Raw genomic sequence first — 12,095 nt, 5'->3', positions numbered from 1 at the left:
CACGTTCACGAATTTGGGTCACACAAATACTTAGAATAAGCCAGCACATATTTCTAATTAAAGGAACACTTGGCTTTGCCTTGTGCAATTATATTAGGTCCTTATATGGGAGAAAGGCGACCTGTCAGGCAGGCAATTCAAAACTCATTGGGCCCACTTTACTCTGACTCAAGTCGAGAAGCACTCTTCATAATCGTGCTTTGTGAGAAAACGCTAACGCCAACGCTGCGTATACCTAATGCCTGTCTAATTAGTGTCTCGTATGGCTTTGCGTTACGCATACGCCACATGAGACAAGGAAACGACTCAAATATGTGATGCATACTTAAAATGTCTTTCACTTTTTCTCTCACTTCACAGCCCCGTAAGTAAATCCAATGCAACAGCAAGCAAAGCGACTGCAGCCGCGACAGTAACAGCAACAGCAACAGCAGCAACAACAAGAACTGCGAATGTGAATAAAACTGCGACGGTGAGAGGAATAGGGAGTGGAACTTGATTGTCGTAGGCGCAAACGCAAAGTAAAAAGCAACGCCTTCACATTGGATTACGCGCAGTTTTACTTTAGACCGGAGCCAATTAGTGGCCAACAGCAACAGCAGCAGCAGCTACAACAGCAGCAACAACTGCAACAGCAACGGCAGCATTTGCAACTGCAACGGCAGCAACAACAGCATCAGCAGCAAGTGTTGCTCGCACAGCAGCAGCAGCAACTGCAGATACAGCAACTGCAACAGCAACTGTTGCTGCAAAGACTTGAGCGCGAGCTGCAGCAGCAACAACAGCAGCAGCAGCTAGCGCAGCAACAGCAGCAGCAGTTCCTATACCATCAGCGCCAATACTACGAGCGCCTGCATTACGGCAGCGGCAGGCATCGCTGGCTGACGAGCAGCACCACCAATCAGTACGCGGCACCACAGCAGCAACAGCAGTATAGTTACTACTTTAGTCGCGGCAGCAGCAGCAGCGGGCTGGGTTTGGGACTGGGTCTGGGCCTGGGTTTCGGTCTGGGCAGCAGCAACCTAGCCAGCTGGTACAGTTTACCCACAACATCGGCCCACATATATATAGGAGGCGGCGGCAGCGGAAGCAGCAGCAGCAATCACAACGGCGTCAACACAAGCCTCGCGCCACATACGGCACTTACCCAAACAGGACTTACACACACGCCACTGGGTCGCAACTACAATTATCGACTGTTGCAGTCGCACGAACCACTCGGCTACGGCGGCAGCAGTAGTGGGGGCGGCTATCCAGCGGCTCTAATCAACTTTGGGCCATCGCCAACGCCACTGATTGGGGCTGCATCGGCAGCCAGTTTTTTGCCAGCACCTTTACCAGCACCTTTGCCACCACCACCGCCGGCGCCAACCGTTGCCGCGGAGCTACAAACTGGCGACCTTGGCGGCTATCGCTACAAGGCCACAAGCAGGTGCCAAAACAACAGCAGCAACAGCACCAACAATCGTAGGTACGACGCCTACGATAATTACGGCTATTTGCCGGGTATTTCCAGCAACACCGAGGACGAGGAGGATCAGGATTTACTTGAAGAGTGCTTGCCGACGGCACTCCTCTCGCTCACTGATTGCGAGAGTCTCGAGGACGTGCGTTTTTTGCACGACACCAACAACAATCACCACAGCAGCAGCAACGTCAACTATAACGATCAAAACTTCACGGACGACGACGTTGAGGCGGAACTTGCGCACATTATTGATTTTCCCGATTATCTGCGCCCTTACAGCAGCAGCAGCGGCGGCGGCGGCAGCAGAAACAGCCACAAGACGCCGCCACAAAACGACTACCAAACGGAGCACGGAGGTGGCAGCAGCGGCGGCGGCAGCGGCGGCAGGGGAGGTGCTGGCGACTCTGCTGGTGAGGGGGCGACGCAACAACAACAACATCAAACAACCCAGGAGCATCGCTACCAACATCACTACCAACAACACCAGCAACAACACCAACAACTGCCCCATCAGTCGCAACAACAGCAGGCCTACCAATCCTATCACTATCCGTCGCACGATAGCTGCGAAGGATTCCACCATCTGCCAAACGAAGCCACCAGCTGCCTGGGTAATCATAGAATGATGGTTAGCAAATTGTGGAATAGCTGCTTTCCGGAATTCATGCCGGACCACGTCCATCGACACAACTTCTATCTGTGTCAGGTGAGCTTCTCTTCCCTTTTCCCAACCATATGCCATCCATTAATCTCCATTTCCACTCATAATCATCAGTGGCAGCGCAATACACAAGTGCGCATTGTCTATCTTTTCTATCGCTGGATAACGGCTATTACCTGCCTGGCCGCCCTCGTGTGCTCCCTACTAGACATAGGCCGCACCGAGGAGCACTTCGAGCATCACTATGCAAAATGGTGGATCTATCTGACGCACTGGGGCCTTCTCTTCTGCACGGTGCAGGCCTGGCTAGCCGCCTGGATTGTCACCCAAGGCATGATGGTGGAGCGCGAGGACTTCGAGATTGTGAGGCAAGCGAAGAAGAGCCGTCTTCATCATCTCTACTGGGTGCTCTACACCTGCGCCACGGTCTATGCCTTTATAGTCACCATGTGCTATTGGCTGCTGGTCCACAATCCAGGTGAGTCATGTGTAAATAGCTATTAATATCATAAGTAAGTAAAATGACAGGAATGACATTTTCTGGACAATCAAAAGCCTATTGTCAACTGCTACTGAACTGAGCGTTTCTACATGTGGACCGTACATACATACATACATACATTTATTCAAAGATTTTGAATTAAGGAAATACTAATTACAACAAATTTAGAAAATACAATGTAGTATTTGCCAGCTCAGTTTAGAAATCTATTCCCCGTTTGCACCACACAGATCTTCTGCAGGCATCCACCTCAATGGTTGATGTGGTGAAACGTGTGGCTAAGCACGTACCGCTTACCGTGCATATGAAATTTATGAAAATCTTGAGCGATGCCTCCAAATATTGACGTCTAGTATATCCAGTACGGCTGGTCCAGTGAACTTTTTGTGAATTATGCATAGCCCAGGGGCCAAAAATAATGAGAATACAACACAAAGGCACATAGAGGTGCATGACTAAGCCAAACAACAGGGCTATAATGGCGCTGACCACCACTGTCATACTCATAAAGATCAGAATCCATAGCTGCGGGGTCAGGGCTTTTGGAACATAGAGACCTAGAAGGGTGTACAAAATCATCACCAATATACCAACCAAAATAAAAGGCCAGGTGAGATCGTGCTCCTCTATTGACAAGCTCACTGCTAGCAACACGAAACCCTCACAGATCATACCAAAAACAATCCAATTAAACGGAGACTTTGACTGCACACGACGGAACCCAAAAAAGGTTAATGCTAGGTTGGCGCAGGCCAGAAGCAACATTAGAACCATAAAGCTGCGATCATTTCGGGACATGTTCGGCCACCAGCGGTAGGTGGTTATTAGGAATTGAAGAGATGCAATAATTCCGAGTAGGGAGACTAGGAAATAGACCCGAATCCTTAAATACCATCGGTACTCATCTGGTGATTCAACTAGCTGTGCTGTTTTAAATCCTACATTTTCTAAATCTTTGAATGGTTCTACCGGCGCAATGGATTCCTCGTCCACTTCATTTTGCGGTGTCTTGATATAATTGATTTCTGGAACAGAACGAGCACGCTGGAGTGTCATGCTAGACATGGAGTCTCTTAGTCTGATAACATATTAAGTTTCTCGCATCGATGGAAATCTACTTATAAGCTTATGGAGTCTCTCAGTCTGATATCATATTAAAGTTGTCGCATCGATGGAAATCTACTTATAGTATAAGCTATTTTTCATTCTATATCAACCAAGCCAAAACTATTTGCAATGATAGTATCCGTTGTAAACATCGGAGCCCGTAAAACAGAATTAAATTTGTTTTAAATAGGAGAAACAATGACTTTTAAGTCGTTGTGTAGCTTTTAAATTTAATTTCTTATCGGTACTGATTGAAAGTTCAGAAACTTTACATTTCATCTTAAGTCTTTCACCGCTACCATCTACCATCGAAAATAAAATATAGGTATCACGGTGGCTGAGGTTAGAACTAAAAACGTTTATATCAATAGTTTATGTGATACTTTTTTCCAGTTAGTTGCGATAACATTATAACTTTTGTATAAATGGATAAAACTTCACATCAATCAAGTTCAATTTCTAGATAGCAATCGACCTTCAAAGCAAGTAATGTAATCGATAGAAATAGTTTTATTTTACAGCACGGATGCGTTTTTAATCCTGTATATTTACAATTAGTTTCGATAACACAAGAATATTTGGGGAAAAGCGAAATAAATGTAAAAGAAATTGAATTTTTAAAAAAATATCAAATTGTCTATTGTATTGACAATTACAATTAGATTTAGCTGGGACAAATCATTAAAGTGTGGCTGCCAAAATATAAACAGGGTAATCTATAGAACAAACTATCAATTTATGTTACAACACTCCATTAGTACTGTTATTCTTTTTTTTATCCAATCAGTTTCGAAATGGGATAAGTAAAAAAAAATTAATATAGAAAAACCTGTCAAAAGTCGAGTAAAATATTAGGATATGAGCAATCCCCCGGAAAGAAATAGCAGAGTGCCGCGAACGCGCCGAAATTTTTACCTGCAATTGTATTTGGGAGCTGGAATATATATTGCACTCACCATAGTGTTGTTAATGCTGATCTACGCGCTGTTCAGTGAAAAGAGCAGCTTCCTTAGCTGCCCTGGCTCCTTGATCTTTATACTGATTGGTCTGTGTATTTTTTGTGTCTATGCCTGGGTGCCTCGGTTGCGTCACAAGTTTCCCATCAACTGGCTGTTTTGTGTGTCCACATTTGTGTTTCTGGCTCTGGGCACAGCTTTCCTGCTGCCGACCATGACTTACAGTCACGTGTTGCTAATTAGTTTGGAAGTATTGGCGTTCATGTGCGGCTTCCTGCTACTAGGCACCTATTTGCCCCCGTACTGTTCGCATAAGCCGTGTATATATCTGAGCATTACAGCGGTGCTGGCCTTCGTTCTTTTCGCGATCATGTTGGTAATAATGTGTTGCATCCCTGACATGGGAGAGTCCCTGCATAACATCTTGGTGCACTTTACACTGTGGTGTGTGATGTGTCCGCTGTTGGTGTTTCAGAGCCTGATACTAAACGGTCATTTGCACAATATTCTGCCCATTTTCGATGTGCCCCTCTGCACGCTGCTGTTATTCATCGACTTTCTGGCCTGCTATGTCGCAATGGACGCGGCCGAGGACATCGACGATGGGTTTGCACAACTTTACGGCAGTCGGCAATTAATACAACGGACCATTGATAGCGGTGTTTTATGAAACTATGTATGTATGTAGCCGAGATCCTAACAAGCGCACTATCAATAAATTTGTTTTAAAAGTGGTGTCTATTCGATTGCGTTTGCCGGTTTATCATGCGATGTCCTTCACAGCGCAAAACGAATCAATTGATGACATCTACGAGTTGTTTGTACATCACTGTGCACCACTTAAACAGATTAATACGACCGAAGCTCTTCACGAATCACTCACGATATTTCAAGTAACATTTTTTAAGAGCGCAATGATAAATTTATGTCTAACTCGAGAAAATCGCGCGTCACTTGAAGTTGGCTGCTCTTCAGCGAATCGTTCTGGCGCAACCAGCTTTGGTCTGAGTGCGAAATTGCGTCGTATGGGGATCTTTCTGTGCAGTTACAGTGTTCACATGGAACTTTTGGAAAGTCTACAAAACTGCATCTCTCCAGCTAAAGGAAAACAATCATAGTGCTGCCAAATATTTAAAGAATTTAAATTCAAATCGAGTATGCTTTTTATAGCTAAAAGAATGTTATAAAACATTTTTTAACTGCATTGCATCATCAGTAAATTCACACCAAGCACGCTTACTCTCAATATGCATTGTGGTTATTGCATTTTGCTGTCAGACTTCATATTTTGCATATTCCAAGTACAATGAGTATCGGAAATTAGTTTGGTTTCAACATGGGACTGCATGTTTGGAAACAACAACAAATGCACGTGACAGTTGGCCGAAACATTTTCGGAAACATTAAATGGACAGCTTAATTGAACCGTCTATCATGGATGGCCTTAGCCAAGACTGTACAAACGTCCATTCACATCGCAGGCTCTTAACTCTTCTCTATTTCCTCTCGCTTTCCCTCAGAAATACACAAAATTGATACGCTAAACATCATGGTGCATGTGCTGAACTCGATTATAATGCTTATCGATTTGGCCGTTGTCGGACATCCGATTAAGATGAGCCACGCCTATTTTACCACTGGCATTGGTCTGGCCTATGCCATATTTACGGGCATTTATTTCTTGGCTGGCGGCACAGACAGGTAAGTGAACCAAAGAGGAAATACTATATACATTCAACATATCTAGTCAAGTGAATATTATGAAATCATTTTAAATTTTCGAACATCCCCCAAGACGAGCTCAATATTGAGCGTCGTCTAAATTGGAGAATAAATTGTAGGAACTAGAGATAAAAATAAGCATTAAACGCAATTATATAAATAAAGTTCATGTTTGAAAAATGTATATAAATAATGATACTGAAAAGAAGCGACGGTCAGACAGGCAAATAATTTGCACACGCATTTAAGTAATTTCAATTTGAAAAGTTGTTTGTTGGTGAAAACTAACTACAAGTATGTACTAAGATATAGAATAGAGTTATTGTGTAATGAAATGATGATTTCGACAAATTTGTATGCAAATTATTTGCCAGCATGACCAGCACATTTCTGTGAAAATCTGACCAAATTGAGCGACAAACCACTTTTTATTGATTGATTGCCTTTGCAGAAAAAACCAAACTGCCATCTATCCGATGATGGACTGGACCAAGCCAGGGAAGGCGATCATTGTGACGGCGTGCGCCATTATTTTCACGTTCTTTGTGCACTTCTGCTGCTATTTGCTGTACCGGGGCCGGGTCTGGCTCTTCACCAAGTTGTGCATACGCGGTCGCCACAATCGGGATGGCGAGATGGGTGAGGGGCTCAACGATGACTCCGGCTCGCGCATGGGTGGCGGTGGCATTGGCGGCTTATCTGCCGGCGGCGGCAGCCAGGAATACTCACATCAGCAGCAGTATCCCATCACCCACACGGAGCAGCCGCGTGCCCAGCTACATCAGCACCAACACCAGCACCAACAACAGCAACAGCAGCAGCAGCAGCAACAACAACAGCATGGTGGGCCCACACCGCCGGGTTACTCCACATCCTATCAGCTGCCGCCGCAGTATTCGGGCTATTTGCAGCAGCCGGTGGTGGCGGGCGTGAATGTGGGCGTGATTAGTGCTGAGGGCGTGTATCAGCCCATTGGCCCGGAGGCTAGCAGTGGACGCACAGGCGGTGGCGGCTCCGATTCTAACTTGCAGAAGAGCACAAAGGGCTCTGCACTGAGCCGCACTGTGGCCCATCTGGATGCGGCACAGCGGGAGCAGTTCCTCAATCCCAATAAAATCGTCGAGTATAAGATGTAAAGGCGTTGCACCCGGCACCGGTATACGTTCCACTTGTCCATGAAGTTTCTGGAGAAGCACTGTGCTCAGTGCGAGGCCGCTCGTCGCGCCAGCAGCGGCGGCAGACGCGAGGAGGAGGAGGAGCAACGCGGCATGCTGAGCACTCCGCACAGTGGTTAGTTTTAGATATTTGCACGGGGGCTAGCATTAGACCCGAATTGCTTCAGCGATCAGCACTATGGTCAGTATTATGGCTCCACTGTAAAAATAGTTTCGTAATTTTGTAAAAGCTTTGCAATCTTTTGTATGTATGTTTAGGTACGTAGGCTGCCTTTCAGATTTTCAGAATAGACAGTTCTCGGGCCTTTAGATCCTTGGTATATACGGAACGCCAAATGAATTTAACAGACAGAGGGATGCCTTTGTGGCATATTTTAAGACATTTCCTATTTCTCTGTTTGCGTTCCTTTTTTTTCGAAAAAGGAAAGGCAGCCCTCGTATATGTTTGTCTTTAGCCGCTTTAATAGAAACTATAGCGCTATAGTTAGAAATCTGCCGTGTTCCAACAACACTATGAAACACTTACAGGAGGATAATAACTTTTAGGCACTTATTGCTGATCCAGCAATAAGAACTTTAAATGTTTTCACGCAATGGATACAAGTGGTCATTAGTATTTAAAACATAAATACAAATATGAATAATTTTAAAGCATAATATGGCAAACGAATTTATTTTGAAACACACATGCATATATTTAATTTCACTTTGTTTATTTGTTATTCCTGAAATTGTTTTTGTGTTCATTTCCACACCCCACTCCGCAAATTCCTAATATATTGTAGCTCATTATTTAGGAGTCCACGCAGCTAATCGATCAACAATACTGCCTCAATGTGTGGCACCTTCAGCACGTTAATTAATAAATTTATCATTTTACTTATCACCCACCCATTTGAGTTTTATTTTTTAATCATTCCCACTTTAATTTGAACAGCTAAATTTTATATATCGGTGCAGGCGTACAACGGGCGCGTGCATTGTGCGCTCGAAGGGTTCAACGCAGTTTTAAAATTCAACACACATTTCCGGTTCACAACATTTTTGCACGCTTCCAGCACACCGTGCACGCGCTACAACAACACATTCGGCAAAAAAAAATATTAAAATGCATCGCCATTGGCCTTGTGGCACTAAACTTGAAGCCATGCTTGAAAAATAAAATATCAAGCGAGACAGGAAGAGCGTCGATAAAGCAGTGCACGTCGGTTAGTGTTGGTTAAGACCGTGTGCAGTCCAATGGCAGTTTAGTGTCGTGGGGCCAGACGCTATGTTTTTAAAGTTAAATATATTTATATATATATACAAGATTATATTAAGGATATGCTTGGCATTGATTTGCTTAGTGTTTAGTAAACAAAAAAATAACATTAACAAAATAAATAGAAACTAATTTGCGTGTATTTTGGGGCAGCCATAAAAAAGAAGCTGCTCTGTTCAGCAATAATGACTATAAAATTTGAAACAAATAAAAAATGAATTGTATTTATGAAATAATACACTAAAAAATGTTACGAAAAAGTGCTCAACAAATTAAATATACACATATATTAACTAAAAGAAGCATTTTAATTTGACAGAAATTATTCAGAGTGGTTGGAAATACTTGTATAGTGGGTAAGGATGGCCCAAACGATTAACCAAATAAAATAATGTTTATTTTCAACATGATGAGCAAAAAGTATAGAGAGAGATCTAAAAACACACTTGTACCACAATGATATGACCTGCAGTTGACCTATAAATGTACGAAATACAAAACATGAACACCAACATATACTTTTAAAGAACAAAAAAAAAAAAAAAAGAAAAGAAAAACCCAAACCAAACAAACTTAGCAGTGATTAGCGTTACAAACATATACAACAAAGACAAGATTATATATATACTACATACAATACGAGTATATAAATATAAATGTAAATAGTTGATTTTTCACATACGTTGAGCAAGCTATCATACTTATAAACTATATTCAAGCGCATGTTGAACAAAGTCAGAGGCAAAGCAAAAATTGATACCGAAATCAAAGAACAGAATCTAATTATACAAGCTACCTATATTTAATGACTAACTGAAAACAAAATGAAAAACAAAAACCGAAATCAAATGCAATGAATAAAACTCGTCAAGAGGAATGTGTTAACAAATGAAAAACAAATAAAATATGGGGGCGAGCAAATAGCAGACCTTACTTACTTGCATATATACATACTTATATAGTATGTACCCGTGCATGCGAGCGTATGTATATGTGTATGTAAAATAAAGTAAATTACCATTAATTTTTGATAGATTTACATAAACAAGCGAAACCACAACAACAACAACCATAGTTGACAACAAAGCACAGGCATGAAAATCGAATAACAATGTTTATAGGAAGCTCACCATTACATAAAGTATATATACTTACATATGTATGTATCGCATGTATAGAATGTATTTCCGCAACGTCTCAGCGGTTTAAGTTGCTTATTTTCTGTTTAAGCTCTTGCTGCCACTTCCAAACTCCACCAAACTATCCAGATACCAAAGATTGAAACACATTTCAAATCTCCTACAAAAGTCTACCAAAGAGAGGCATTAGTTTAAGCAGCAGTTTCAAAACCACAGGCCGCTTAACTGCTTCAAAAATAGATTTTACTCAGAAATACATAAATTAAACTAAATTAAAAAAATTATTATTATTTTTAAATTAATAGTTTAAATTATTATTAGTTTAATAGACAACTTTTTATCTCAATTCGCACATTTAATTTATTCGTTTATAAAATTAGTTTCTCAGCACTTAATCTTCCCTAAATAATCCTTAAGCGATGCGTTTGAAAAACGAATTCTTAATCTAATTCTTGTGCATTATTTTTATTATATCTTTTCTCATCAACACAAATTATTTAGCAGCTTAGCTTTGTTTCCTCGATCATGTTGATTCGAGATAGTCAGTTTAAGCGGTTGATGGCGTTTGCGGGCCTCTTATATGTGTTTAGTGTATGATGAATTGATAATGTTTTTAAATGTTATTTTTAATTTTCGATGGCGTTTTCGATGGCCAATTGTTGACCATTTTTGGTTGCGGTTTTATGGTCGTAGTAGATACTACAAGTATATTGTATTCGCGTAGCGCCTCATCCCACACATTTATAATTTGATAATTGTTTGTCAAGCAATTAGCGTAAATGTATAAATGTATGTTTATATAGACTGAATATTAATTAAAATATATATATATATATATATAAATACATAACAAGAATATCTATACAAAAGGAGTAAAATAAAACTAAATAAATAAATGAACACACAAGTTAAATTCGAATAAATTCAAAAACTCGACTCATACAGCAGCAGCAAAAGAAAAATTATAGTAAGCACATATCAGCGACTAAAGATTTCAAAAAAGGAACCACATTCAACCACAACCTTTCATATTCTAAACACAAGATCGAAGTTTACCTCATCAACAAGTTAAGAGAGAAAACCCCAACACAGATATTATGAAGATATTGAAAAACTAAGCATACATAAATAAAATGAAATTTAATAAACACAACAAATATAATAACAAATATATGCATATATATTTATCAAGAGAACAAGAAGAACAATTCAACATTATATTTTGTAGATTTTTAGAGAATTAGAAAAAGCGTCAACTTGTGCGTATATGTATATCTAGAATACTATGCGAGTATTGTATGTCGGTTCTATAAACTCTCTGATCTGTGCGTGTAAGTATTGAAATGTTTAAGCAACAATTGAGAAATGGCAAAGCTTTAAGAAACTAGAATCGTTGTTGGTCGTGAGCATTATAGAAACTTTTTCACATCAAACTAAATATACTGTACTACTGCCAGTATTGGGGTTGCAAAGCTGTTATATGGTTATATGGTATTATGTACATTAGAGAGTGCAGATAAATTGGAATATTACGATGGCTTTGCAACCCCACCAACTGGCTCAGCTCTAAGCCCAGATTTAGCAGAAGTTGTCTCATTTTACGTAGAATTACCCATGATCTGCTCAAAGTATTAAAAATTAACACACACACTAAATTAAAAACAAGCAAAAGAGAAAAGTTATTTAAAAATGTGCACATCCGTATGAAAAAAGTAAACTTTAACAATTGCACTTACAAAAACAAAGCTCATACAATTTTAAAGTAAATGAATTTTCAAAAAGAAAAAGCAATGAACAACAACAACAACAACAACAAAAACAATGTAATAAATAGGTTTAAAAACTAGTTACTTCGAAAGTATTTCTGCGCATTTATGCAAAACACAAATCCACAAAAATTAATATCGTAAATAACAACAATTGTTCAACAAATTTTCAAATAACAATGAGCAAAAACTTTGTTTATAAGCTATATATTTAAAACAAAACAAAGCACATTAAAACACAGCAAATTTAAAACTGGAACAAACAGAAAACTTACAAAGGTTTAAACAAATGAAAAATTATAAAAAAACTAACAACTATTTAGAAAACTTATAAAAGC

The 12,095-nt window shown here is 40.3% G+C and overlaps 2 protein-coding genes across 2 annotated transcripts in view; one reads left to right on the top strand and one right to left on the bottom strand.

Moving 5' to 3' along the window:
• The window catches only part of LOC115626087, an 82,394-nt gene extending 74,162 nt beyond the window's left edge, over positions 1–8,232 (top strand). Inside the window, exons 2-6 of the mRNA XM_030521340.1 lie at positions 509–1,112; positions 1,206–2,174; positions 2,244–2,607; positions 6,215–6,395; positions 6,868–8,232. Of these exons, the coding sequence (XP_030377200.1) occupies positions 509–1,112; positions 1,206–2,174; positions 2,244–2,607; positions 6,215–6,395; positions 6,868–7,552 (2,803 nt within the window). The 3' untranslated portion in view covers positions 7,553–8,232. The remainder of the gene's footprint in view (positions 1–508; positions 1,113–1,205; positions 2,175–2,243; positions 2,608–6,214; positions 6,396–6,867) is intronic.
• On the bottom strand, positions 2,735–3,851 carry LOC115625899. Its single transcript, XM_030521128.1, has one exon. It carries the CDS (start codon positions 3,694–3,696, stop codon positions 2,830–2,832), a length of 867 nt encoding a protein of 288 aa, XP_030376988.1. The 5' UTR covers positions 3,697–3,851; the 3' UTR covers positions 2,735–2,829.
• Positions 8,233–12,095: the final 3,863 nt, after the last annotated feature.

Source organism: Scaptodrosophila lebanonensis, unplaced genomic scaffold (genome assembly GCF_003285725.1).
Source record: "Scaptodrosophila lebanonensis strain 11010-0011.00,11010-0021.00 unplaced genomic scaffold, SlebRS2 tig00000080-arrow-pilon, whole genome shotgun sequence".
Lineage (NCBI taxonomy): Eukaryota > Metazoa > Arthropoda > Insecta > Diptera > Drosophilidae > Scaptodrosophila > Scaptodrosophila lebanonensis.
This window is presented reverse-complemented; position numbering and strand designations above follow the sequence as displayed.

Excerpts from the sequence above, each read along its gene's own strand:
- LOC115625899 (XM_030521128.1), bottom strand. The coding sequence starts at position 3,696 with ATGTCTAGCATGACACTCCAGCGTGCTCGTTCTGTTCCAGAAATCAAT.